This window comes from Brassica rapa, chromosome A03 (assembly GCF_000309985.2).
Source record: "Brassica rapa cultivar Chiifu-401-42 chromosome A03, CAAS_Brap_v3.01, whole genome shotgun sequence".
In the NCBI taxonomy this organism is placed as follows: domain Eukaryota; kingdom Viridiplantae; phylum Streptophyta; class Magnoliopsida; order Brassicales; family Brassicaceae; genus Brassica; species Brassica rapa.
The window spans coordinates 30,423,824-30,449,837 of NC_024797.2; the positions used below are offsets into that span (position 1 = coordinate 30,423,824).

General features: G+C 39.8%; 6 protein-coding genes and 1 pseudogene across 11 annotated transcripts; all 7 read right to left on the reverse strand.

The window, feature by feature from the left end:
- Nucleotides 1-4,618: 4,618 nt before the first annotated feature.
- Nucleotides 4,619-6,876, reverse strand: LOC103862225 (annotated as a pseudogene).
- A 239-nt stretch (nucleotides 6,877-7,115) lies between these two features.
- Nucleotides 7,116-12,427, reverse strand: LOC103862226 (F-box/LRR-repeat protein 15). Of its 2 annotated transcripts, none has more exons than XM_009139926.3 (17): nucleotides 11,635-12,002; nucleotides 11,322-11,553; nucleotides 11,098-11,230; nucleotides 10,607-10,706; nucleotides 10,341-10,538; nucleotides 9,987-10,257; nucleotides 9,799-9,897; nucleotides 9,599-9,687; nucleotides 9,390-9,489; nucleotides 9,123-9,293; nucleotides 8,810-8,962; nucleotides 8,565-8,725; nucleotides 8,284-8,482; nucleotides 7,735-8,186; nucleotides 7,598-7,661; nucleotides 7,415-7,501; nucleotides 7,116-7,307 (listed from the first exon to the last, which is right to left on the reverse strand). In XM_009139926.3, the coding sequence occupies exons 1-17, from the start codon at nucleotides 12,000-12,002 to the stop codon at nucleotides 7,224-7,226; spliced, it is 2,961 nt and encodes a 986-aa protein (XP_009138174.1). In that variant the 3' UTR covers nucleotides 7,116-7,223. The 2 variants fall into 2 exon arrangements, with proteins under 2 accessions (XP_009138174.1, XP_009138173.1); XM_009139925.3 differs by having other exon boundaries at nucleotides 7,123-7,307; nucleotides 11,322-11,559; nucleotides 11,635-12,427.
- Nucleotides 12,428-12,803: 376 nt separating this feature from the next.
- On the reverse strand, nucleotides 12,804-16,400 carry LOC103862227 (putative pectinesterase/pectinesterase inhibitor 45). Its single transcript, XM_009139927.3, has 3 exons — nucleotides 15,303-16,400; nucleotides 15,051-15,211; nucleotides 12,804-14,478 (listed from the first exon to the last, which is right to left on the reverse strand). Exons 1-3 carry the CDS (start codon nucleotides 16,265-16,267, stop codon nucleotides 13,778-13,780), a joined length of 1,827 nt encoding a protein of 608 aa, XP_009138175.1. The 5' UTR covers nucleotides 16,268-16,400; the 3' UTR covers nucleotides 12,804-13,777.
- Nucleotides 16,401-16,606: 206 nt separating this feature from the next.
- Nucleotides 16,607-18,501, reverse strand: LOC103862228 (eukaryotic translation initiation factor 3 subunit K). The gene is made up of 8 exons (XM_009139928.3): nucleotides 18,199-18,501; nucleotides 18,067-18,123; nucleotides 17,940-17,990; nucleotides 17,793-17,855; nucleotides 17,536-17,586; nucleotides 17,379-17,445; nucleotides 17,108-17,190; nucleotides 16,607-16,947 (listed from the first exon to the last, which is right to left on the reverse strand). Exons 1-8 carry the CDS (start codon nucleotides 18,304-18,306, stop codon nucleotides 16,753-16,755), a joined length of 675 nt encoding a protein of 224 aa, XP_009138176.1. The 5' UTR covers nucleotides 18,307-18,501; the 3' UTR covers nucleotides 16,607-16,752.
- Nucleotides 18,502-18,880: 379 nt separating this feature from the next.
- LOC103862229 (cell division cycle 20.1, cofactor of APC complex) lies at nucleotides 18,881-25,429 on the reverse strand. Of its 4 annotated transcripts, XM_033288279.1 has the most exons (7): nucleotides 25,270-25,401; nucleotides 25,136-25,202; nucleotides 20,523-20,640; nucleotides 20,329-20,443; nucleotides 19,974-20,243; nucleotides 19,308-19,889; nucleotides 18,881-19,209 (listed from the first exon to the last, which is right to left on the reverse strand). In XM_033288279.1, the coding sequence occupies exons 3-7, from the start codon at nucleotides 20,621-20,623 to the stop codon at nucleotides 19,066-19,068; spliced, it is 1,212 nt and encodes a 403-aa protein (XP_033144170.1). In that variant the 5' UTR covers nucleotides 20,624-20,640; nucleotides 25,136-25,202; nucleotides 25,270-25,401; the 3' UTR covers nucleotides 18,881-19,065. The 4 variants fall into 4 exon arrangements, with proteins under 4 accessions (XP_033144170.1, XP_033144169.1, XP_033144168.1 ...); XM_033288278.1 differs by having other exon boundaries at nucleotides 20,329-20,640; nucleotides 25,270-25,429; XM_033288277.1 differs by lacking the exons at nucleotides 25,136-25,202; nucleotides 25,270-25,401 and adding an exon at nucleotides 20,738-21,004 and having other exon boundaries at nucleotides 19,308-19,548; nucleotides 19,585-19,889; nucleotides 20,329-20,598.
- On the reverse strand, nucleotides 21,275-23,221 carry LOC103862230 (B3 domain-containing protein REM16). 2 transcript variants are annotated; one of them, XM_009139932.2, is made up of 4 exons: nucleotides 23,031-23,221; nucleotides 22,241-22,859; nucleotides 21,860-21,987; nucleotides 21,275-21,759 (listed from the first exon to the last, which is right to left on the reverse strand). In XM_009139932.2, the coding sequence occupies exons 1-4, from the start codon at nucleotides 23,139-23,141 to the stop codon at nucleotides 21,484-21,486; spliced, it is 1,134 nt and encodes a 377-aa protein (XP_009138180.1). In that variant the 5' UTR covers nucleotides 23,142-23,221; the 3' UTR covers nucleotides 21,275-21,483. The 2 variants fall into 2 exon arrangements, with proteins under 2 accessions (XP_009138180.1, XP_009138178.1); XM_009139930.2 differs by having other exon boundaries at nucleotides 21,860-22,005.
- On the reverse strand, nucleotides 23,351-25,673 carry LOC103862231 (protein TIC 22, chloroplastic). The gene is made up of 8 exons (XM_009139933.3): nucleotides 25,268-25,673; nucleotides 25,115-25,177; nucleotides 24,556-24,630; nucleotides 24,395-24,445; nucleotides 24,135-24,194; nucleotides 23,948-24,010; nucleotides 23,755-23,790; nucleotides 23,351-23,658 (listed from the first exon to the last, which is right to left on the reverse strand). Exons 1-8 carry the CDS (start codon nucleotides 25,631-25,633, stop codon nucleotides 23,566-23,568), a joined length of 807 nt encoding a protein of 268 aa, XP_009138181.1. The 5' UTR covers nucleotides 25,634-25,673; the 3' UTR covers nucleotides 23,351-23,565.
- Between the last annotated feature and the right edge of the window lie 341 nt (nucleotides 25,674-26,014).

The following is a 26,014-nucleotide window of genomic DNA, read 5'->3' on the forward strand; positions in this document are numbered from 1 at the left end:
TAGATTGATGGAGATGAGATCTTTGTTGCTGGATGTGTATCACTCTCAACAAGGATCAATGGATGGGAGATGAATGAAGATGGAACCGGTCTTGCTGGATGTGTATCACTCTCAAGATCGATTAATGGATGGAGATGGGATGATGGACGCCACAAAGCTCTGTGAAAGGAGGCTTTGATAAGTCTGGATGCTCAAGAGCTGCTTCTCACAATACTCTAAGACTTAGAACAATAGTTTTGAGAAACTAGAAAAACTGTATTTTCATTCATAAAAGTTCAAGGCTATTTTACAATGAAGAAACAACTTGAGCTTTATAGGCTCGACTACTGGGACTCTCTAACAGTCATAAAATGACATAAGGAAACTAATAAAGTCGAAATAATAAACTTGAAAGCAAAGGAATTGATGGCTCCATGAAAACTAGCCGTTGGAGCCTTTATGATGAGAATCTTGGCCAAATGAATGTAGATGGTGTTCTCCTTGTATCTGGACGGTTTGAGGGGATAAATAAGCTTCCTGGGAACCTTCTTGATGGTTTGGAATGTGCTGAGGTCGTGCCTAATCTGAAGGAAAAAGAGCTGTTGGAGTTTTAATGCTTGAGACTCCAAATAAGGTAAGTTGAAGTAAATGAGGATCCTCCTGATCCAATGTTGGCTGGTGCATTGTATAAACTTGTAGAACTCTTCTGGATCTCTGGATAGACTTCCTGAATGTATAGATTGATCTCCTGGTCGCCAATTTCTGGTTTGAAGCTGATTGAACCGGCTAGCTTCCAATTGAGGCAAGTGCAGAACTGGTTTGGCCGGTTTTGGAGATTGGATCATAACTTCGTAATTCCGTGGCCATTTCTCCTGGTATTGGGCTTTCTGGAAAGCTGAGAGATTCCTCTTGAATTCTATGATGGGCTTTGGTTCAGGCCGCTCCTTCCTTGGGCTGGAATCTCCTTCTAAAGTCGGGTACTCGCAGATGGACGGGCTGGAAAACCTCTGACTTGTAAAATTCATAACTTCTTGCTCAGCGAATATTTTGGCCCAATTCCAATTGGCCTGGACTCCTTCTTGAGTGTAGAATCCATAAAAATTAGCCTCGTGATTTAAACCATCCTGGTTTGTAAGATATGGCATTGTTAGTGCACGTATGTCCTGGTTTGCGCCTTGGCTGGTTGAGTAGGGCTTTGGGTTGACCTCCGGTTCAGTTGCTGATCTGATGACCACATCACTATCTCCCTTGATGTATCCTTCCTTGAGCTGAGCAATGCACGCTGCATTGTCCTCGTATATGATTGTTGGCTCTTCTTTCTCTTGTCCCACGGCCAGACCACTCTCTCTTAAGACATGGCCGGTCATGTTCCTCAACCAAACAAGCTCACGGCTTGCTTCATACATGGCTATGATCTCGGCGTGATTGGACGATGTGGCCACTAAGGTTTGCTTTGTGGAACGCCAGCATATTGGGGCTCCACTGTGTATAAACACATAACCTGTTTGAGATCTAGCCTGATGTGGGTCGGACAAGTACCCAGCATCTGCATATCCGACCAAGCTCTCTCCTGGCCGGTCGGTGTAGAACAAACCAAGATCCTTTGTTCCTTGCAGATATCTGAACAGATGTTTCACTCCGTTCCAGTGCCTTAAAGTTGGACATGAACTGAATCTAGACAGTAAGCTCACGGCAAAGCTGATGTCCGGTCTAGTATGACTAGCCAAGTACATTAAGGCCCCAATGGCACTTAGATAAGGCACCTCCGGCCCGAGTGCTTCCTCGTCCGGTTTCTTAGGTCCGTATGGATCCTTCTCAAGGTCTAAGGACCTCACGACCATAGGACTCGTCAAGGGATGAGCCTGGTCCATATTGAATTGCTTGAGTATCTTTTCTGTATAAGTTTCTTGATGCACAAGGATTCCTTTCTCTACATACTCAAACTGTAATCCCAAACAGAACTTAGTTTTTCCTAAGTCTTTCATCTCGAACTCTTTCTTTAAACACTCAACAGTTTGGAAAATCTCTCCAGGGGTTCCTATTATAATCAGGTCGTCCACATAAACTGACATTATCACAAAGCCCTTGCTGTCAAATTTCTTTATGAATATACATGGACTTATTGGATAGTTCTTATAACCCTCTTTCACTAGGTACTCGGATAACCTGTTGTACCACATTCGACCTGATTGCTTTAAACCATATAAGGCTTTATTTAACTTAATACAATGTTGTTCTCGAGAACCTTTCTTATCTAGCTCAATACCCTGTGGAACTCTCATATGAATTTCATTATCCAGTGGTCCGTATAAATATGCAGTCACTACATCCATTAGGCGTAAATCTATTTTCTCTTTTACGGCCAGACTGATTAAGTATCTCAATGTAGTTGCATCCACCACATGGGAGTAAGTCTCCTCATAATCTATTCCTGGTCTTTGTGAGAATCCTTGTGCTACAAGCCGTGCTTTGTATCTCACTACTTCTCCTTTCTCATTTCTCTTCCTTACAAAGACCCATTTGTACCCCACTGGTTTGACATCACTTGGTGTCCGGACTATAGGGCCAAAAACGCCTCTCTTTCTCAATGATTCTAACTCCACGCTTATAGCTTCTTTCCATTTGATCCAATCTGATCTTAGCATGCATTCTTGTATGGATGTGGGTTCTAGATCCTCATCTATATCCATGATCTCAAGTGCTACCTTGTATGCAAACAAATCATCAACGTTGATATCTTTTATGTTCCATTGTTTTCCAGATATTATATGGTCTATAGAGATCTCTTGATTGTCCGACTCTTGTGTCCCGTGAAGCCCAGCGTCCCGGACTTCACTATGAGGAACGGCCGGATCATCGGGTGTGGCCGGCTCACTTGGCTCGACCGTCCTGGTCGGCTCGGCCGGTCCATCCATGTCCTGGACGGTTTCCTTGATGCACTCGGATCCAGCACCTCTCTTGGACTTCCGAGGCTGTTTGTCTTTGGAACCAATTGGTCTTCCATGTTTTAAATGTTGCTTAGACTCTGTAGCCACTTGACATTGTCCCTTTTGGACATCTAATCTTATAAGTGCATTACAAGCCGGGATATGTGATTTTGTTACTCTATTTGGGTCAGCAAATGTATCTGGCAATTGATTAGCTAGCTCTTGAAGATGTATAATCTTTTGGATTTCTATATCACAATCTTTAGTCTGAGGATCTTGTCAAGATATTGATGGTCTAAATAATTCTAAGTCTTTAATGATCAACCGGCTGTTATCTCCCCTTAAGGACGAATATGTTGACTCATCAAACTGTGAGTCTTCGTATGTGGCCTTAAACAAATCACCGGTTTTTGGCTCAAGATACTTTATAATACTTGGGGAATAATATCCTACGTATATTCTCATCCTCCTCTGTGGTCCCATCTTAGTTCTCTGTGGTGGAGCTATTGGAACGTAGACGGCACATCCGAATGTCTTTATGTGGGACACGTCTGGCTCATGACCCGTAAGTAGTTGGGATGGTGAATATCTATGCTCATTAGATGGCCTGATGCGAATCAGTTCCGCTGCATGTAAAACTGCATGTCCCCATGCTGATACCGGGAGTTGAGACTTCATTAACAATGGCCGGGCTATCAGCTGGATTCGTTTAATGAAAGATTCGGCCAAGCCGTTCTGTGTATGGACATGTGCCACAGAGTGTTCTACTCTTACCCCCATGGACATACAATATTCATTAAACGCTTGGGACGTGAACTCACCAGCATTGTCTAGACGTATAGTCTTAAGAGGGAAGTCTGGAAAGTGTGCTCTCAGTCTTATCATCTGAGCAAGCAGGCGTGCAAAGGCCAGATTCCGTGTGGATAGTAGACACACATGCGACCATCTGGTCGATGCATCAATGAGGACCATGAAGTATCTAAACGTCCCACAAGGTGGGTGTATTGGTCCACATATGTCTCCTTGAATCCTTTCCAGAAAGTTTAAGGTTTCTTTATTAACCTTGGCTGGTGATGGCCTAGTTATGAGTTTCCCTTGTGCACATGCTGCACATGTGAGATTGTGTGGGATTACTCCTTTAAACGTGTGCCCTTGTGAATTCATCATCAATTTTCGCATCATTCCTGTTCTGGGATGGCCAAGCCGGTTATGCCATAAAGTGAATAGCTCGGAGGCATTGGCCTCAATCATAATGATCTTTGCATAGTATAGACCAGTAGACATTGCGGGTATAGTCTCTAGGATCTTCTTATTGTCTTTGGTGATCTAAATTATATTAAGGAACTCCTTGTTTCCTTCTTCCCATGTTTCAAGATGGAAACCATTCAATCTTATATCTTCGAAACTCAATAAGCTTCTTCTAGAGCTTGGGGAATACAAGGCTGTTTTGATCTCTAGATGAGTGCCCTTAGGCATCAACACATAGGCTTGGCCGTGACCTTCAATCAGGCTAGCCTCACCCGCAATGGTGTGTACCTTTGCACTTTGCATTGTGAGATTCATGAAGTACCTTTTGTTTCTAAGTATTGTGTGACTTGTGCCACTATCCACCACAAGTATACTGATCTCACCATTCATTCTATAAATAAAATTTCTAAACTCAGAGACTTCATAAGATCTTTAAAAACTTTCTTTATTTATAAATGTCATAACATAAAATAAAAACACCAAATCAAAAACATAAAGCAATAAGACAAGTGATTCGAAAACTAGTCCTTAAGACAATCAGAAGTTTCAAAGTCCATTAGATCATCTTGGTCGGATTCTTTATCAGCATCATATCCATATCCTTTGTCATCATGACCGGTTTCTTGGATCATGTTTGCCTTCGGGTTCTTGTTCTTGAGGCTCTCTTGATAGAGGTCGCACAAGTGTTTCGGAGTTCTGTAATTCTTGGCCCAATGGTTGTCCATCCCGCATCTGTGGCATACTGACTTGGACGTGCAAGATGGCTTAGATATGCCACCTTGTCCGCGGCCATAACTACCTCTGCCCCGGCCGTAATTGGAACCACGACCACGGTTATTGTGGTTTCCTTTTCGGCCGGTCGAGTAGTTGTCTCGGCCGTTCGGGTAATCACGCCCACGCCTCTTGTATCCACCACGGCCATTGCCGTGTGGTCTCCTATTGTCTTGGGCGTAGTAGCTCTCTTTGGGATCTTTCTTTTCAACCTCATGGGCTTCGGGTAATGGTGCTGTCCCGACAGGTCTGGCTTCACTGTTCTTCATCATGAGCTCGTTGTTTGCCTCGGCCAAAAGTAGACACGAGATCAGATCAGTATATGTGGCGTAGCCTTTCACTCTGTACTGCTCTTGCAATACTGAGTTCGACTTATGGAACGTAGTGTCGGTCTTTTCAAGCATCATTACATCGGATACTTCTTCACCACAAAGCTTTAGTATTGAAACTATTTTGAACAAGGCTGAATTATACTCATCCACGGACTTGAAGTCTAAGAATCTTAGATGCATCCAGTTGTGCCTAGCCTTTGGAAGTAACACCATCTTTTGGTGATCATATCTATGCTTTAAAGCATTCAAAGGTCTAGTGGATTTTCAATTGTCATGTACTGATCTTTCAGACCTTCAATGAGATGATGGCGCATAAAGCTTATGGCCCTGTATCTATTCTTTTCATTCTCATTGTTGTCCTCGGTGATAGTATCACTAAGTCCTTTAGACTTTAAACTGATCCTTGTATCTAGCGCCCACTGCAAGTAATTGTCTCCGGAGAGATTAAGGGCTGCGTAGTCTCTGTTTGCTATTTTCGACATCTGAATCACATTATCATTTAAAGTTTCAGGTTCACAATGTGATCATGTGGCCGCATGATAATAAGCAAGCTCGGCCACAACATGTCTTACGCATTCATGATATTCAAAACAATACTAATCGACCATGGTGCTATCAATCATAAGCCACACGGCCATATAGGTCTACTAATACAAGCAATCTAAGTTTGTGTGATCTATATGCTGGTCGATTTTGTTATAATCAGGATGAATGCAATACCATGTTCGGATTCATGTAAAGCAATCAAACTATTCTTTCTTCTTTTATAAAACTAGGGTTTTCAATCTTAAATTCTAGCAACCTTAAGTTAAGGTTTCAAGGCCTTAAGGATTTGAATACTTAGTTAGATTATTTTAATCAATCTAACAATCCTAAACCTCAGATCAATCAAGAAATCAATCAAGCAAGAACAATCTTAAAATCAGATTCTAGCTTCTTTAGGATTTAGGGTTTTCGATTCCTTCATTAGGGTTTCTCATGTTTCAGATTTAATCAATCAAACATTCAATCATATTCTAGTGGAATCATATATGTTTCTAGTTATAAGATTTGTAGATTTTAATCTTTGTAGTTTCTTTTAGGTTTCATCAAGAACATAGTTTCCATAATAGTGGATTAGGGTTTATGTTCTTTATCTAGGTTCTCAGATTATGTTTATACCTTTGTTTCGTAGAGGTATAGAACCGAACCACCTGAGAATGGATGAAACTTCGAGCTGAGACGGAAGGACGCTTGCTGTCTCCTATCGGGTCGCGGATGTAGTCGGACGCGAGCTGAGGACGGACGCGAGCTGTCTCGGATGCGAGGTGTTCTCGGACGGACGCAGAGAACGGACGCGTTCTTCTCGAGTGCGAGCTGAGGACGCGATCAAAAGCTGAGGACGTTCGGTGTTGAGGACGTCTAGGATTTAGGACGAACAGGGAACGTCTAGGGTTTTAGGTTGAGTCACCGGTTTAGGCTTTTAAGTTTCGATTTTGGTCTCAGGGATTTAGAGGCTATCGTGCTGATAACGTGTTGTGAACAATTGCAGAAATCGTGTATATTACTTGAATCAAAGTGTTTCCTTTATATAGAAATTACAAGATAATGATAAAAGGAAATAGTACAAATCCTACGCTAAAAGAAAATAGGAAATATCCTTAAAGATAAACATGAAAGAGAAAAGGAAAACTTCTAATCCTATAGTCGGCTACTCTTTGGCCACCTCTCTCTCCTATGCGGACGCGGTCTTGGACCGGACGCGGTCCGTTCTTCCTTTGGCTTGGTTACTAGCAATCCACATTATTCATAACAGTATTTAGTTAATATGACTTTTTTTTTTTGGCAACACAAACATGTAACATTTACACCATTCATATATTTTAAGTTCCTTTTTGTATTAAATTTTTATATTAAGAAATATAATGTGCTCCTGCATAGCAGGGGATAATATACTAGTATATAATAAAACATTCGGCGCAAATCCCTAATCTGCAAGATTTGGACTGCTGAAGACTCGCTTCAAACTAGGACACACTGCTCGGAACCTCGCCATGCTCACCGAGGATATCTGTTAATCACCAAGACATGGTTTTCAAAATTTGAACTCTCTTACGAAGCCATGGGATTATTTGCTAAATTTCGATACTGAAGTAAAACACTCCCTATAATTATTACCTTTGAACAGAAACGGAGATCCAGTGTCTCTAGCGAGCAGCATCTTGATATAGCTGCTTCAACTCCTGCTTCATCCATGTTACAAGACTACCAAAGACAAAGGTTGGTATCATCAAAGTGTGTTTCGTGATAACACATGCACAAGTACTGAGATACTAGCCATAGTATAGGGCAAAAACGTACCTGAAGAAAGAGACTAGCCAATCTTGGGCAGCCAAGCTTCAGTACTTCCAGAGAGCAACAGTTGCTATGGAGTAAAACCAATCATTGATGAGAAATAAAGATTAAAGTCGAATAACAAATGGTAAATCCTCACATACCTTAGATTAAGCAAAACCAGGTTGGAACAGGCAAGATCAACCTCCTTTAAATTGACCGATAGTGAAAGGTTCAGTGTTGATAAATGATAAAATCGAGCTGCTGGTGGTATAAACACTTTTCTGATATTGGGGCAACCCACACAATTGAGGTTTTGCAGTAACCGGTTGCCTGCTTCAGCTGGTTCTTGAGTAATCTCACCAGAACTGTATACACCAAAGTAGTCAAATGGCTGTACATTGGTTGAACCCCAATCAAGGTCATGCATATTAACACAGCCGTTCAAGCTCAAATGGGTCAAGTGTGTGCAGCACGCAAGTAGATCGTCAATCGCAGTCTGACAGAGAGTTCCATAAGACAGGTCTAACTCTTCAAGTGCCGGTAAAGCACCTTCTTTGTATAGAGGCTCCAGCGATGTGTCAGTGAGATATTTGCAGGCTTGTAATTTGAGTACCTAAACAATAAAATAAGCAAAGAATGCATAGGCCTAACAAGTTCTCATGGAAAAGATATATATGCTTTATTGCTGACAGTCACAAGGTCTTAATTACCTTCAGTCGAATACAGGACTTGAAGACAGGCTCCAGATTCATCAAGAATGTGTACGACAAATCAAGAACAGTCAGATTTGGGATCCCGTTCAAGGAAGACAGACCATCAGAGCCAATAGAAGGGCACGACATTAGCACCAGTGACTCAATCAGTGGGCAAGAAGCAGTGGTTGCAGATAGACAGTCATCCCTCAGTTGGCTGCAGATGAATCGTGAAATTGTTTAGCAGCACCATAAGATTATTCACGAAGATGAAAAATAACAAAGAAATGTATAATTACCCGCAGAAAGACGCATCTAAAGATGTTAGCAGAGGACAAATGATGGATGCTTCAGACAGTACACCGCAACCTTTCAATTCAAGGGACACCATATAAGGTGCTTCGATATTGAGCACACTCAATTTCGGACATATTCCTAAATTTAAAGACCGGAGCGCAACCTATTCACAACCAGAAGGAAGAAGCAAGATATACATCAGTTAAGACAAGTTTGTGTTAATTTAAATAAGAGAAGCCACACTCACAGGCTGGAAGAATGCAGTTTCAAGATGATCACATCCATCCAAACAAATCTGCTCTATGCGGGGGCACTTCAACTCAAGAGAAGTAACAGCACGACAACCAACAAGGGACAGACTACCCAACGATGAATTGCGGAATCGCACTTCTGTTAAGCTCTACAAGATGATACAAGAGGCAGAATTAGTTAAGCAACCATCAAATATATCACCCACTGCCGTTTTTCATTTCAATAAATTATTTCACTATATATTTCATTCTGTTATCCTAAGTAGCTGAGAGCTGTAGCCAAAAGAACACAAAGAAACCATATCACACCTCACAGTTGTCAAGAATTAACGATTTCAGCATTGGGCATCCACCATCATCACTAAATATTTCACAAACAGCGTTTGACAGTGATTCACAGTCAGAGAGATCCACTTCTTGCAAGAACTGGCATTGCAGAACTAATGTTGTCAAATTCTCCTGTTTCTGGAGAGCTAAACGCTGCAACGAAAATGAAGAGATGTTAACGGGTTAATCAGATTAAAAAAATCCAACTAATGGAACTGTATTAACAAATTATGATAACTAAGTGCATACTCGAAGGGAGTTGGAAGTGATTGTGATTCGGCGAAGTGCTGGACAGTTTGAAACAGTGATAGATGAAAGCATGACGCTTTGCAAGTTCAGCTCTGTGAATCTGTTAAACACAGCGAAAAGAGGACGTGTAAAATGACAGCAAAATCTTTTTAAGGCGTTAATACTCATCACAGTAAATATGCAGAGCAAAGTAAAGATGAGGACTATACTTGCGGCAATGGACTAGGCTTATACTCTGCAAATGGGAGAGATGCAACACGACAGATGTCAACAGATTGCAATTATCAAGCTCCAAAACCTACAATAGATTATATGTTATTAACCCAACTGGAAATAATGATCTCTAGTTAAAGGTTGTCGAAAACGTGCATGTGTATGTGGGTGTGGAGAAAACAAAAGCAACACAGACCTCTAGCGCAGGACTATTAGCAATCCAAGTCATAGACGCTGATGTTATACCCTCACAGCTATGAAGCTTGAGAACTGTCAACATGGGGAGATGTACTGACTTCAAAGAGGAAACGAGCACACATGTCAGAAAATGAGTACAAAACTGCAGACGAGGGAGGAAAAACAGCATCAGATAACAAGACCAACCTCAAGAGATATATTGGGGCAGTATGAAGCATTGAGAATATGGAGACCAGCACAAGCCTGGGCTATTTCACGCAAAGTTTCATCGCTGACACAGGAACAGTTGGAAACATCGAGCGACTCTAACTGAGGACACGAAATGGCAGCTGAACGGATAGCAGCATCCAGGAGCTTATGGCACGAGGCTATATCAAGAAGTTGGAGGAGTGGACAGTTAAGCATCGCCTGTGACATGTTGCTTCTTTTTAATGATAAAGACCTGAGCTGCGGACACCTAGAAGAGAGAAATAATAATAACTGAGAATGAATGCACATAAACGAATAAGAATGCATGAATTTATGGAAAAACAATTTCACCTGATAGACAAACGCATGACGCGGCATTTTGTAATCTTAAGTTCACGTAGCCGATCATGACTCAGGTGTATTTCCTGAGCACCATTTCCAAGAATAGCCTCATTTACAGTCACACTCCTTAACATATTACACTCCCCCAATGCCTGGAAAAAGTTTTCACTGATATGACCTTTTCCTACAGTTAAGACCTCCAGATTCCTGAAACAGACGAAAAGATTGAGATGGATATATATCAAGAAACCATATCAGCCTAAACAAACAGATACCTCAAAGTGGTGGCTGCTTTCATAGCCAGAGCGTTAACAGAAGGAGTGCCATAAACATTCACTTCAGTGGCATTGGGATAGCGAAGACACATGTCTTCAACTGCACACAAAGCAACGAAAGGTTATATTTTATTTATGTACATTACGCCTTCCGTTTATGGATTAGTAAAACGGAAGAATTACAAGTTTAAGTAACATAGCGGAGGCATACTTTTGGTGCTTATATTTTCTTTTAAAGGCCAATCTCGACATAAAAATGCAGAACCAATGCCCTCAAAGTCACAATTCTACTGTACTCTCACTGAATATCAAACAAATGTACAAGAAGAGTACACGACTCGATAAACACACTATCAATCCTCGAATTCCTTCAAGGTTTACACAATCAGCAGCAGATTTAATACGTTTTACAAGCATTTCTATTTAAAAAAAAACTACTTTGTTTTCTTCAAACGGAAAATAACAAACAAGACACATGAAGAACAACTTACATTGCTCGATAGAAATCCTGATATTTTCAAAGTTCAAGGCCTTCCAAAAATCCTCATGAGAACTAGCTACTCTCCACTGACGACATACCATAGCAGAGCGACAGAGGTCGATGTGATTCAAGAACGAGAATACCTGATGAAATAAAAAAAATTTAAAAAGAAACAAAGAAACTGACACCTACAAATTGATCTAAAGTAAAAAAGAATACAAAAAAAACGTGTACCATATGCAAGAGGTCATCAGTCAAATCAATATGAAGTTCAAAATCTTCTGATTCAGAAGAACCGTTATCATCTCCCTCATCTTTCTTCCCATCTTTCCGACTATAATTCAAGATGAAGTTCTGACAGAACATATCAGCATCCGTCTGAGAAGACGAGGCAACCCCAAAACTGACAGTTCTCTCCACCGACGAACCAGCATCCGAAGATACCCCGGAAGCTGACCGTGCCTCACTGCAACTAAACTTCAGCATCAGAATCACACAAAAACGAACAAACAACAATAAAAAAAAAGAAGAAAGTTAGAGAGCTCACGTAAGGCCAGAGTAGACTTTAGCACGTTTATGATACGAATCATGATCAGCTTCCTCCATCGTACAATCCTCACCTACAGCAGCAGGAGCAGCAGCAGCATTGCTACTCTCACCTTGAAGAAGTAAATGAGGATGGGAGCGAATCTCAGAAGACCACAACTGCTCCAATTCAGCACCGTCCTCCTCTGTCGTAGCCAGCATCATCTCCTCACACAGAGGCCAACGCTCGTCCTCACAGACTCCTAGCTCCCTCTCGTTTAGATCCAAATCGACATCGTCGTTGTTGTTGTTGTTGTTATCCATAGCCGATTGTTTCAGTCTACCTTCCTCCTCGTCGTCGGTGAAGCAATCAAAACACCAAATCCTCATGCAACACACAACACCCCACCCCCAAAAATGGTCTCGATCTACCACATTTATCGAAAACCCGATCAGAATTTGGGGGAAAAGTTACTAAATTTGGAAGGCCCAGAAGGAATTGGGAGCAATTGGATCTCTGATTCGGGATTTAGAAGATGAGAAGGAGGAGATCGAAGGTTAACCTAATTTAGATTCGGGTTTGAGAGATGGAGAGGTGAATTGGATCAGATCTTGGGTAAGGGATAGTGAGGGTGAGGCGTATTATGTGGTTCTTGTTGGAGAAGAGGCTTTGAAGTTTTAAAAGTGGGCGGTGTGATGAGATTCCGGCGATTCGGGAGAGAAAAATATCGGCGACGATGGAAAGAGATGAATGGCGAAAAGATTACTAATCCAAGAAAAGAAACAGCTCGGTTCGGGCTCCTTGGCTTTTTTGTTCAGGGATGTCGTTTCGAAACGGTGCCGTTTAGTAGTGTGGTCGGTCACTGGTCAAAGCTCAAGCGGTCAAGCCTAGGATCTTGTGTAGACGTAGAGTTCAGCCTAGGAACTTTGTCCAAGTCTTGTTCTAAAGTATGGTTCAGTTTAGTTTTCAACATCAGTCTTAATTACGCTTATTATGATTAAAAAATAAAATCGGCTAGAATAAAAACGGAGCAAACGGAAGATTCATTACATTTATTTTAGTTAATTTCTTTCTGTTTATTATAGATTTTTTCGTTTATGTTTTTCTGACATAAACCATTTTTATATTTCTAAGTTTGTTTTTTCTACTGTTCTTCTAATCTGAATCACCGATCGGAACATTAGTTTAAAAAAAAAAATTAGAGCATTAGTTTGAATGAAAATGAAATTAGAGTTACAGTTTTTCATGCATTGATGTCCAAAAAAAAACTTGAACAAATTGATAAATAGTAAAAGTCTATAAAGATTGTGGGACACTCTTTGAATGAGGAAAAATAAATGGGATGCAAGATAGAAACCGAATTGAAGGAACTAAAATACTCACTTTGCAAATAATCAAAGATGCATGATTTCACTTGCTTCCATGATATAGTCAGATTGCAACCTTCTGATCTCATTTGTGCACAGTTTCATTTGATGTTGTTGACCTTTGGCGTTTCAAGGCTTCTATATTTTAATTAAGAGCCTTGGTACCATATTAGTTTCACTTACTACCAAAATATACAAAAAAAAAAAAACAGACACTAACTATAAAACTACAAGGCTTCTTCTATAGGTTAATAGCTTTGGCCCAATTTAGCTACGGTTCAACCTTTGTCTATTAAGCAATGGTGTGACTATTATTAATATTACTCATCTAATCACACCAACAGAAATAGCCAACGATGCATGATTTCACTTGCTTCCATGATTTAGGCAGGTTGCAACCTTCTTATCTCCCTTGTGCACAATTTTCATTTGGTGATGTTGATCTTTTTTTTGCGTTTTAAGGCTTCTTTGATAAGTTAAGAACTTTGGTATACCATATTAGTTTATATGTCCATCTCACTTACTACCAAGATTAAAAAGTAAGTGACTATTATCAATGATATTCACTACACCAATGCAAGTTGTGTTATATCTGCATCCATTGTTATCATCAGGAGTATCATTCATCAAGAAACGCCTTTAAAGTTTAAACATGTTTCATGTCAAAATGTATGAGTAGATATCACTTTCACCTCACCTCTATATATTCACATTCTATTACCTTGCACTCCAAGCTACACTTTTACTCTCCACCACATGTTTAAACGAAAAGAAGCAAGACAACAAGCTTGCAAGCATCAAGCATCATAAAGACCAAACTTAACCTGAGACCCCATATCATGAATCCATGGATCCCCTTGTAAGAATGGTCCAACTGTATACTTCATGGCCTCTTCCTTGTTTATAGCCCTAAATCCAGGCCATTTAACCCTAGAAGTAGTTTTTCCGCTTGGACCATCGTTTTTGTATTCCGCGTAAAGCAATGTACCAATAGCGAAATCTGTCTCTTGCCATCTCAACCAACCAACAGGATCAATCACGTCCTCGATCGTGGACTCCATCACAACTGTTCTAGAATGGTTCTTACACGGCCGACCTAAGTAGCTTTTGAACTGAGCTTTAACAGGTTTAAGATCTTCGTTTGGAGCAATTGTACAGTTCTGAATCACAAAGCCTGTTGTCTGAAACTTGTCCACTCGCCCTTGAGACGTCACCGTGTTCTTCTGCCCTTGTACTCCTTTTCTGATAAAGATGTTACAGTTCTGAAATAGGGCGGCCGCGTCACCGAATATGAAGTCTATTGTTCCGACAATGACACAACTACGGTAGAATTGTCGGTGCGTGTACGCGTATAATGTGTCTTGGTAGCCTTCGAATCTACAGTTTTGGAAAACTGAACGGTCGGATTGGACACGTATGGCGACTGCTTGGTGCTTGTCAGGCCCAGCCGTGTTCCGGAACCCCATGGAATGTGCCATGAATCCTTCTCCTTGTGCCACTGTAAGCAATCAAGACCATATTAATATTGCACTTCATAGTTATACTTATACATCAATTCTTTGTTTGCGTTTGCGATTGCTTTTACGTTTACTTTTACCGATTTTTGTTTTCTATTTATATGAACACTAAACTTAAACGTGCATGCAAATAGAAACAAAATTATGTTTGCATGTCACAAAAATAATTCTTGAAAAACTGAAATATTATATGTATTATTCCTGTTCCCAAATATAAATGTTTTTTAAAACGTCTGTCTATAAAAAAATATTTTAGGTTTTCAAGGAATTTTATATAAGTTAATAATGTCAATTCGTAGATTTTAAGAAAATTAGTTTTTTTTTTTTTTTGAAAAAAGGGCAAGAAAATTAGTTGTATTTACTGAATTACTATTTCTTTAAAATCATTAAAAATAGTTAATCATAATTTTTGAATATGTTAACATGCATAAACATGAAAATATTTTTTGTAGAAACATGTGAATTTTTGATTGTTTATTATCATATAAACGCAGATGCATAAATTATATTCTACACAATTGAGAGATTAAACCTCTAAGAAATCAGGATATACCAAATGTGGCTGTGAGGAAAGTACGGACTTTCTTTGCATGGCTTTTGTTTCCCGTCACGATCGTCTTCTGCGATCCATCACCGACCATTGTAACATTAGCTTTATTCTTGTCAACAATCACAGATTCATCATAAACTCCATGTTTGATATAAATGGTATATCTATAAAAAAAAGAAAATTTACTAAGCCTAGAGCCAATATCCCATCTTCAAAAATATGAACCAATATTATGAAACGGTTAACAATTAATACCTTCCTTTGTACTTAGCAGGCATAGCTTTAAGTGCAGCATTTATGGTTGTGAAATTTCCACTGCCATCTTTAGCCACTATAGCATTAGGTTTCAAAGCCTTCACATCAACAGCTTTTAACATCCTTCTCTCCTTGTTGCCTAACCAAGACGATCTTGATTCAAGAAGATGTCTCGTTTTCACCTTTTTAGCCTTAGAAAGATATGTGTCTAAAGACTTGATCATCGCTAGAGAATTGCTTGTCATCATTTGAGAAGAGTTGAAGTTCTTACGTATCTCAGTTTTGAGTTTCCCTTCTTCAAACCCATCGAGACATGTCTCTTGATGCGACATGACTGCGCTTAACCAAGTGTCTAAATCAGGAGTTATTTTCGCAAAGCTGTTAACCTTTGTGTCGTTGATTCTTTTCATAGAGGTGTTAAGTTCTTCCTTTGCTTCATCCACAAGCAACTTGCACTGCGCTATAGCGTCTTTTTCATCTTTGTTCCCTGTTTTGAGTTTTAAAACCTTTTCGAAACCTTTCACTAGATCGTCATTGGTTGCTTTGATTGAAGACTTTAAAAGGCTCCTAGGATCAGACAGAGGAGAAGCTGTCTTTGTTCCGTTTTTAAGAGTTTTCTCACAACTTGGTTTGTAAAGAGTTGAATTACAAAGTGCTTTGATAATCTTATCGACCTGGCCGGGCTTGTCAGAATGTGCTGCTGCAGAAGATGGTGGTTTATTGCTTGGAGTAGCGGTACTCTTCTCGGAGCTTTTATCTGAGCTTTTAGATTTGCTGTTTGTGTTTGTGGTTTTCACCGGTTCTTGAGAATTTTTCCCATATGTAACATAAGCAAAAGCACCTCCTGTAATGACAGCGACGACAACAAGCGTAGAGACAACTCCAATGATGATTTTCTTCCTGAATTTACGTTGTCTGTCAGCGTTTACGCGTTCTTGAATGAGGTCAAAATCTTGAAAAGCCATTTTTCGTTTATCTCTCTTTTAATGGAGGAGACTATCACTTTTATTTTTGTGGGCTTTCTTTGATATTTACTTTCTTGAAAAATCAACAAAACTGGTTTGGCTAGGAGATTTTTGTGGATTGATGCATGCCTATTATTTGTCATATGAGCCAATCTCACGCCTTCTAATTTTAGCTTCATAAAACAAGTCCCCAAAATGATTTATCTACTTTGAGCTATATATATTGCAATTTGAAACACAAAATATCCAAGAAAAGTAATTGGAACTAACAAAATTACGTGTTGTCTGATTGGTTAGTATCATAAACACTACATCTACTTGTGCCAGACTCTGGTTAACTTGATTTTGAAAAAAAATATCTCAATATTGCAAAGAGGAAGAAGGTCCATGCCAAAAAAAAAGGACACATTACAACGTCTGAAAGTGTTGTATTACATGAAAGCTAGAGAGACTAAAGAAAACTGTTGCAGTCATCATAATTTGGTTCAACCAAGGATGGGGAAGATGCGGGCGATGTGTTCCAAGGGAACATTCTCACCTGCGTTTTTCTTTAGTTCCGGATGGTTAAATTCATTCTGTGGTAAGACGATACTTCCATCTTCTTTCTCAACAATCCATCCACTGTTAGCCACTTGGTGCTCGATGAACTTGTCTAGGGATGCACCATCCATGTTAACAGCCTGTGTAAAATGTTCATAAATCATAACTAATGAGCACGTGAATCTACCATAACTAGGGTGTGAAAAATTCGGAACTTTTACATCCAAACTCCAAAGTTCTACAATTTGATGACTTAAGCAGGCCATGTGTCAATAATAATAAGCTCAACATCATTCATACCTCGGCAAGCACAGATCTTGGAACCTTTTGGTAGCTTAAGCTAAGAAGGTGACTTGCATATGCTTGGATAGCTTGCTCAAAACCTGCATTAATATCTCTCACATATAAGACATCAGCAGAAAATCATAAAGTGAATAGACAGTACCATAAACATTAATTCATGACTTTTTTTGTGGGCCGGCATTTCTAGACAATTGATTTATCCCTAAGTTATTACTAAACGACTTATTTGTGATTCAAAAAAAAAAGGGTGCGTTTCTAGACTTTTTACCAGGAACAGACTCGAGAAAGTGACGGTTCTTGGCAGCTTCATCCCAGAACTGTTGGAACCTCCCAGTCTACAAGAGCAAAACAAGTATTCTAAACACTCAACACAACACATTTTTCCAGCTCTCAAAAGGTCTCAGCTAACATTGATGTTTGCATACCTCAAGGTAATGTGAGAGAACAATAAGTGCCTTGCACTGCTCGTCCATTTGCTGAAAACACAATCCAAACAAAAGCATCTATTAATTCTCACGAATCCAAAAAGGTTGACACTCAAGCTTCATCATGAAGAATATTCTTCAATACAAATAATGAGCTGAATACCCGTGATTAAAATAACTCAAATCCCTCTGTATTGTGTGGCAATGAATCAACTCAAAAGCAACACATAATGAAGTAGAGGAGAAAAGAAGATTACCACTCGTTCGGGAATCAAGAAGAGGCAAAGGCTGAAGTCTGGAGTAGGCATAGCCATAAGAGCCTTCATAAAAAAAAAATCACATAAGATTAATATACTATAAAAGCCAAAACTATACATTGTTAATCTGAGACTAGTACACCATACCTTGATCAAGATACGAGCCACAACATGAGTATTCATACGCTCAGGCTCAAACTACACAAAGGTAAACATTAGAAAAAAATAAACTCTTTTGAACAGGTTTGATCATATGAAGAGGTAACAGCACTACCTGGTAGAGACGGAGCAAGCATAGATTTGCATCCAGACTATACGTTTGCAACGTAACCTGTGAGAGAATCATCCATAACGAAACCAAAACAACAATCAGCTTCGAATTGAGACAACCCACGAAGGAACGTACCTGCTCGTTGACATAGTTTTCGAGATCAGGTAAGATTTCAGGGTTGAAGGGATTGACGGCGACGAGCTGCTCAACTGTGTAAGAGCTCTGTTCCTTAGGTGACTCCATCTCTTTGCGCCGGTGTTCTCGCGGCGGAGTCTTGGGTTTAACGACAGTGCACTTGGCAAACCTTCGGGTTTAAATTAGAATGATAGTAACTGTCTAAGGTCTCTTTCGTAAATAATAGTTTCTGCCTTTCTGGCAACTGAGAGAACCAAAAAAAAATTCAAGGAAGAAGTTGAAAGTGATTTGATTGCTCTGACCGTCATATGTTTTCTTCTTCCATGATCTTCGAATTGTAATATTAAATTATAAGCTCCATGAAACATTCACCAAGTGTCTTTGTTTTGAAGTCACAGGAGAATGATTACTTTGGTGGTTGACAAGAGACTCATACAGAGTATGTCTGTCTAATGACTAATGTTATAAAAATAAGTCTATACTTCCAACCCATTGCCAAGACATGAGCCTGGAACATACGTTTTGTATATAGCAATCTAAAAAAACAAAACTCTATCTTACGAGTAATGAGTGTATGGATGGATACAGAGTGTTATACATACCGAAACCTGAATTCAACAAAGTTCCGAGTCATGTCAACAAGTAAAGTTAATCTATACAAGTTATTGATTGGGATTATGAATCAGAGAAAAAAAAATGAATTTCTTTATATTTAGAATCTATACAAGCAGGAAGTTAATCTCACTATGTTTAAAATCATACACAGTGTGTTCATGATGAATGAAACCCAAAAAAAAAAATGAATTTAAGAACATTCTTATGTAAGAAAGGGATTTTCTTTGTTGTTAGTCTTTCTTCACAGTTTCTTCAACGAATACGGTTCACATGAGAAAACGGCTCATGAGCTGCTTTTGGAGCAGCTTTTTTGGCCGTCTCTGGTACTCCGAAAACATTCCAGAACCTCAAAGTCTCGTCTCCTGCTGCTGAAGCTACTGTACAACCATCTGGACTCTGTAGAAAAACACAGACAAATAACACAAGTTCTCAGAACTCAAACCACTTTCAGCATCTATATAAACATAACTTAATAATCAAGATTATCTATTCACCTGGGCCATATATAGAACTCTTGACGTATGCCCAGTGAGCTCAGCCATCTTCACCATCGACGGATACTTCCACAACGTAAGCTGGTTCTGCGTAAACCCATGCGAGCTAAGCAACTCTCTCTCATTCTTACTCCACAACAACGAACAAACTTGGGAGCCAGTGTCCACCGAGTTCAAACAAGCCCCCGTGTGAGTGTTCCAGAACTTAATCGTCCTATCTCCTCCACCACCGCCAGTCGCCAGCAGATTCGCCTGGAAAGGGCACCACGCGAGAGCCTTCACAGCAGACGTATGCTCCTCAAGCCTGTGCAGCCACTGCGTGGTCGAGTTCGAGGAGGCCACGGAACGGTCCCATATGTGTACCACATTGTCGTTGCCGCCGCTCGCTAGCTGCTGTCCGGATCCTGACCACTTGAGGCCACAAACCTCTTGAGTGTGGCCCCTGTAAGTCTCCACGATATGTGATCTGATGCGCACGTCGTTGTTAACGATCTGTCCGTCCATCCCTCCCGTTGTGAGGATGTGGTTGTTCCACGCCAGTGATCCTACTCTAGACTGGTGGCAACCTTTCAATGTTCTCAGCTGCAGGAAAAAAAGTACAACACATAAGGTTTAAGACATGATGACAACTAAAACAGAAGCGAGAGGAGGTTGTGTAATAATTACTTGACGGTTGGATCCAGAATCCCACAGCTGGACTTCAGAGTTGTTGAGCCCAACAGCAACATGACGACCATCAGGCGCCCAGTTGATACTCGTCACTGGTCCCTTCTCCTCATCAATAGTGACAAGCTCAGAAGTGGAGCCAGTGGAAGCATCCCAGAGATAAACAGTGTGTCCCAACGCAATGGCCAAGACATTAGCACTTCCCCAGTCAAGCAAGTTGAGGTAGAAGTCATCCACAATGTCAGGAGCATCCAGTGTCCTCTCAGAAGTCTATCATAACAACATAAATATCAAACATCAGATCAGCACAACAACAAGTAAATGAGGATCTTTTCTGTTTAAGGGCGTTTGATACCTGAGGAATGTATCTTCTTGGCTTAACGGATTTGGGTTGCTGGTGAAGAGAGGCAGAGTGGTCGGTGGGAAGCAACTCAACAGGAGCTAGAGGTTTGTTCCTGAAGGCGAGGATCCTGGTGTGGTTCAGGTTCATGGTCTCAGCGAGTTGCTTCCTGTAGGCCTCTCTGGATGGTGAGCTTACCTGATCCTTACCTTTGTTTCCTTCGGTAAGAGCGTAGTGAGCGTAGTCGAAGTCCATAGCTGATCGGTTTGGTATGAATCTGTCCAGCTGATACAATACAAAACCAAATCATCACTGATCTTATAATAGATTGAAAGCTATGATCTTTTTCTTATGCTAAACCCTAATTCTCAATGGCAGAGATGAAATCAGCAAATCTGAGCCCTAATATAGAAAAAAAACTTACATTTTCCTTGGAATTTTTGCGGGGAAGGAAGTGTTCTTGAAGAGGGCAACGAGCTTGAGCCTTCAAGTGCGTAGATGTGTTCATACCTGCATCCATTGTTAAACACAAAACACAAAGAAACAAAGAGCAAGATAGCAATGATAATGACTAGCAAGATCTCAATTAAATCAAATAGAGCAGCGAATTCGAGCGGAGAGAGTGAAGCGTTGTTGGTTGGGTGATGAGAGCAGATTGATTTTTGATGGTGAAAGGTGTGAGCTTTTGGGGTTTATTTATAGTACCAAGGCGGTGGAGTTTAATTAGGTTTTCCCCTGTTCCCAATTCTTTAATCGGAAAGTTTGTAACGGCTATATTTCTCAAAGAGCCGTTGAAAATTAAAGAGACCCGTAAATGCCCATCTCGAATTTTACTAAACCAATCGGTTATTGATGATGAATATTATTAACTGGTATTTTTGTTCTACAAAACCGAACCAACAGGTAGATAGATTCGGTTCGTTTCGGTTTAGTTAATGTGAACATCCCAATCACAAAAAAAAAAAAAAAAAAACTTCCGTTTATACTTACACCCCACATTGCAAGTTTGCTACACTTCACAAGACAACAAAAAGACAAAAGGCTTTCACTAGAAGCACTATGAGAAAAACTACACACTACAGAATACAACACAGAGACATTCTTACGTTAACCTTTTATGTACATGGTATAGTAACCATTCTTTCTTGCTTTGGTTATTCACTTGTGGTGTCAACCATTGTTGCTACTTTCCGCTTCTGCAGCGCGAAAGATATAAACATCGAGATGAAACGGTTTAGCCTCGGGTTTGGCTGGCTCAAACACACAGACATCACCTTCACACAAGTTGTTGTCTCTTACAAACTTCTTCCACCCCACTGAAACCCCACCACGACCTTTAGATCCGTAATATTTAAACTTCAAGTGCCATTTTCTTTCACCCACCTGCATCACTACATCCTGAGGTTCACGAGACATGTTCCTAGCGCTCCATTGGACAGGGACATACTGTTTATTTTTGAAAAAATAATATAAGCAAAGAGAGTTTTGGCACTCCAAATAATAACTGAGATTCAAAGGAAATTTAAACACTATAAAATTTAATTACCAGGAAACACTTTGATACCACATGAGAGCGTTTCATGACCACCAAGAAACCTTTCGTCGAAACGGCTCTTTTAGCCAGAGATAAGGCTTTCTTTTTGTTAATCTCACCTATTCTTTTTCTGCTACCACCTGGAATCATTTCAACATCTAAAAAAGTTGAATAAGGGCTGCATATTAGTAACTAGATGCATAGAAAATAAAATGGAATCTACTAATAAATGTATGTACTCATTCCACCTAGTAAACTTTCAAGACAAATTAACCATGGCTCATGGCTAGTATGAGGCCTGAAACTCTAATCCTAAGCACTTCAATCAGATGAATTACTTGGAAACTACAGCAAGGTGTAATCACTAAATAAGAAAAGGGAAGTAGTTCATACCAGCTTTACGATCGGGATCATTGATACTTATTTGTCCTCGCATCTTCTTAAAAACACCAATGGGATACTTCCCTTCACTGATGGGCCCTTTACTAGTTGGAGATATGACAGGAAGCTGGCCAGAGTCTGTGTCAATGTCAGAGTTACTGTGTTCCTCTTGGTCAGTACCAGTCTGAGGTAACATTGTATCAATATCAATGAGATCATCTAGCTCATTACCAACTGGAGATATTTTCACAGTAGTTTCAACATCATCAGCGATGCTAATGTATCTCTTAGGAGATCTTGAAGAGGTTGCAGTGAAATCTGTAACTCTGCTGGTCTTCTCTGCTGCATGTCCACATTTTCTGACGAAATAAGAAGTGGGTTTCTCGCATAAGGTGTCTCCATCGAAGATCAGTACTTCGAACTCAGATGATCCGTTGAACTTGAAGACTAAGAGATCACTCTCATGGAGAGAATGATCTTTCACAAACTTGTCCCACCCACAGCGAAAAGCCAGAGTCTTTTCATCATCTTCCTCTAACCCCACGTTGTATTTGGTTCCACTAGGACTTTTGAGAGTTACAATCTTAGCCAGCTTCCTTTTGCAATATGTGGAAAACTTTTTAGGTATGGCCTGCAAGATTAGATACAAAAGGATCAAACTCAAATATGGTTATTTAGATGTAAACAGAGAATTCTTATTACTTAAAGCCTCAAGAACTAAAGAGAAAGGACAAGAACTGTTAAGCTCTGTAACGTGTTTCTACAACTAAGAAGAAGGAGAGTGGTTTCAAGATCAACGTACAAGGCGATTGTGAAAGCCAGGAAGGAGAAGCTGAGAGAAATGGACGGTTTGAAAATGATTCCAGTAGAGTTGTTCTTCCCATCTCATGCAATCTTCGCAGTTCTCTTCCATCTTCTTCTTCTTCTAGCCACCGAGCCAATGTGGAGTGAGAGGTTCTTGAGACTGAATATTTTAAAAGGGTGGAAACGATCATTTTGAGTTTTAGAAAAGAAAAATAGTAAGGATAATCCAAAAAGTTATGAAATGCTCAGTGAATCATTGTTTTGTGACACTAGGCGTTTTGATACCAAAACAAGTGTTTCATGGATCATCAAACCCAATAATAAATGGATTACAGCTTCGTAACCTTAAACCAACATACCATTTACCATTTTTATCCATACAAACAACTTTACGTTCTGGTATGTAAGAACCAAGAGATTGATTGGTGTGTTAAACTTCAGAGTAAGAGAGAAAAAAATATAAGTGAAACTGTGTTGAGAAGTTGTTTTTATTTTATCAAATGAAAACTACATACAGTGTCTCTCATCTTTGTTTACTCTTTGATCACCTCCTGCATGTGTTGTGCATAACTTCTTCCTGGTGGAATGAATATTATATCTTCCCAACCTGAATTCTTCTCGCTCCTCTACATTTGTTAATTCAATTCACATTCTATTAGATCACTCATTTTCTGCATTCGTATTTTTTTTTTTTAATTCTTTACACAAAGAATGATAGTTACCTCCATTTTCCTCAAGACATCCTCCAAACTCCCAACCTGTGAAAGGACAAGATTATTAGTTCCATGGCGTATGAGTCGATGGTAAAAACCACTAATGCTTCCAATGCAGCTACTCCCACTCTTTAGTCAACCGCATGTTTCTTAAATTATTATCACTGGCCTATCAAATACAAAGGCAAATAGGAATCATTACCATAATTTGTTGATCTCCTCTTGAAGCTCTTGTATACTTTGAAAGTTCCCTCTCTATATCTTCCTGAAAATGGTCACAAGTAGAACTTGGTTGTCAACCACAGTAAAGCAAAAATTATCTGCTCTCCCTTTTGGCTTTTGAGAAACTTTATTAATACTGTAGAAAGTGCGGGAAGATATTAACCAACCTTACTGAAATATACAGGGCAGTAACGTTTATTCTTTTTCCGCACAACAAGAAGCTCAGACTGCAGATACGAGAGATGGAAATCAAGCGAAGACATATCACAAACACAAAAAAACTCTTTTTTATAGCAGACATATAGTAGCAGCATAGACTAGACATCCAAATGATTAGCTTCTGAGGCAGTAATACATAGCGAACATAGACGGCCAAGCAAATGATTTATATATCTCAGAGGAAGAGAATATGTACAGAAAATTTAACCTGGAATACCGGAACTCCATCAAACCCATTCTTACTAGCTGAGGATTTGAGCTGGAACACAAGAAAATGCAGCTCGGGGATAAGACTAAAATGACAAACAACTATCTAGCAAATAAAAACTGAAGGAGAAGTGTATGATGAAGCTTGTAGCATGAACCAACCTCCATTGCATTCTTTATTTGGATCGGGTCTGGCAAGAAGCGAAAAGAAATCCCCTCAACTTTTAACAAGTACACCTGTTAAAAAAAAAAGACCCTCCATAAACTTACGGGAATGCATTCAACTACAACACATGCATATAGTAGCTACCAGGAAGGAAGGATCACACAAATACTACATAAAAAGTTTCTCAAACGTAGTTGCAAGTTCCAAGCCATATATAATCTCATGCATAACCAGAGAGGCCTTATTTATCCTTGACCAAGAACTCAATATACACTATTGCCATATCATAAACCAAGTAAATGAACGCGAGAAATGAACAAGTTAACTGAGACCGAACTACTAATCACATAAACTCGTAAAAACAGTTATATCTCAGGACATTTGTTTTTATTTCATATGTTCTTCTGACGTCAGTCTGAGTCAAGAACTCAAATGTCCCATTCATTCTAAACTACTTTGAGTTCCTCCTATTACCATATTACAAACTCACCAAATGAACGCGAGACATGAACTCTTAATCACACAAACTTAAAAGAAACAGAGACTGAGAACTACCTGGTCCAGATTGATGGGAACAACCTTAGCATTGGCTTTCAACTCTCTTCTCCGGAGGCGCGCCTGAAACATGATATTAGAGAATCCAAAGCTCACAAAGTCAGAAACTTTCCATTTCGGGGGGGATAGCAAAAGGAAGATACGAGCACAAACCTGAGCGAGAAAAGCTTCAGCATCCTCTTGGCGGAAACAGAGCAAACCGATAGACTTGTCGCCGGCAGGATCCGAGATGAGAACGAACTCGTTATTGGTGTTGCTGACCGTAAACACGGAGGTTCCAGCGAGAGCTTTAGCGACGTGAGATGGGTTCAAAGTAGCAGTTGAGGTTCCAGCGGAAGGCTTGGGGTACTGAGAGACGGAGGCGAAGGGCGGAGGAGTGAAACGTCGAGTGGTTAGGGATTCGGCGAAGCGTTTGGTGTCTTCGAAACGGGCGGAGAGGTCGGAGGCGAAGCGATTACAGTGGGTGTGGAGGAAAGAGGAGAAGGAGAGGAAAGGATTGGGTTTTAGTGATGGTTCCATTTTGGATTTGCAGAAGAAGAAGAGAGAAGCTGAAGCTTGTAACTACCAAGGAGAAAGAGTGAAGAAGGGACCATCTTTTGGGCTTATTATGGGCCTGACTCTTTTATTCGGCCTTTCATCTGAATCAATCCTAGTAACTAAGGCCTGTCAGTTCGGTTTGGATAATTCAAATTTTGATTAATTCGGTTCACATAAAATATTATCTAACTGAACCAAACAAAAATTCCATTCTGTTGTTTCGTAATTAAAAATTCTATCAAATTGAAATTAACTTCTTCTTTTTTTATTTCTATTAAATTTTAGATTAGATTAGTTAAAAAATCATGTAGTTTTGGTTTTATTCAGTTAACTTTGTTTGAAATTTGGATATGGCTTCGGTAT

Excerpts from the sequence above, each read along its gene's own strand:
- LOC103862230 (XM_009139930.2), bottom strand. The coding sequence starts at position 23,141 with ATGGAAGAGAACTGCGAAGATTGCATGAGATGGGAAGAACAACTCTAC. Across the intron at positions 22,006-22,240 it reads TGATCCCGATCGTAAAGCTG|ATGTTGAAATGATTCCAGGT; the intron begins GTATGAACTACT and ends CAACTTTTTTAG. Across the intron at positions 21,760-21,859 it reads TGGTATCAAAGTGTTTCCTG|TATGTCCCTGTCCAATGGAG; the intron begins GTAATTAAATTT and ends AAAAATAAACAG.
- LOC103862227 (XM_009139927.3), bottom strand. The coding sequence starts at position 16,267 with ATGGCTTTTCAAGATTTTGACCTCATTCAAGAACGCGTAAACGCTGAC. Across the intron at positions 15,212-15,302 it reads CCTGCTAAGTACAAAGGAAG|ATATACCATTTATATCAAAC; the intron begins GTATTAATTGTT and ends TTTTTTTTATAG. Across the intron at positions 14,479-15,050 it reads TTTCCTCACAGCCACATTTG|TGGCACAAGGAGAAGGATTC; the intron begins GTATATCCTGAT and ends GATTGCTTACAG.
- LOC103862228 (XM_009139928.3), bottom strand. The coding sequence starts at position 18,306 with ATGGAGTCACCTAAGGAACAGAGCTCTTACACAGTTGAGCAGCTCGTC. Across the intron at positions 17,991-18,066 it reads GCTTGCTCCGTCTCTACCAG|TTTGAGCCTGAGCGTATGAA; the intron begins GTAGTGCTGTTA and ends ACCTTTGTGTAG. Across the intron at positions 17,191-17,378 it reads CTTTCTCGAGTCTGTTCCTG|GTTTTGAGCAAGCTATCCAA; the intron begins GTAAAAAGTCTA and ends ATATTAATGCAG.
- LOC103862231 (XM_009139933.3), bottom strand. The coding sequence starts at position 25,633 with ATGGAACCATCACTAAAACCCAATCCTTTCCTCTCCTTCTCCTCTTTC. Across the intron at positions 24,446-24,555 it reads AAATAAAGAATGCAATGGAG|CTCAAATCCTCAGCTAGTAA; the intron begins GTTGGTTCATGC and ends CTTGTGTTCCAG. Across the intron at positions 24,011-24,134 it reads GCCCTGTATATTTCAGTAAG|GAAGATATAGAGAGGGAACT; the intron begins GTTGGTTAATAT and ends GACCATTTTCAG.
- LOC103862226 (XM_009139925.3), bottom strand. The coding sequence starts at position 12,002 with ATGAGGATTTGGTGTTTTGATTGCTTCACCGACGACGAGGAGGAAGGT. Across the intron at positions 8,187-8,283 it reads AGTCCTGTATTCGACTGAAG|GTACTCAAATTACAAGCCTG; the intron begins GTAATTAAGACC and ends TTTATTGTTTAG. Across the intron at positions 7,662-7,734 it reads CTGGTTTTGCTTAATCTAAG|CAACTGTTGCTCTCTGGAAG; the intron begins GTATGTGAGGAT and ends TTTACTCCATAG.
- LOC103862229 (XM_009139929.3), bottom strand. The coding sequence starts at position 20,833 with ATGGATGCAGGTATGAACACATCTACGCACTTGAAGGCTCAAGCTCGT. Across the intron at positions 19,890-19,973 it reads ATTCTGGATCCAACCGTCAA|CTGAGAACATTGAAAGGTTG; the intron begins GTAATTATTACA and ends TTTTTCCTGCAG. Across the intron at positions 19,210-19,307 it reads GAGTTCTATATATGGCCCAG|AGTCCAGATGGTTGTACAGT; the intron begins GTGAATAGATAA and ends GTTTTTCTACAG.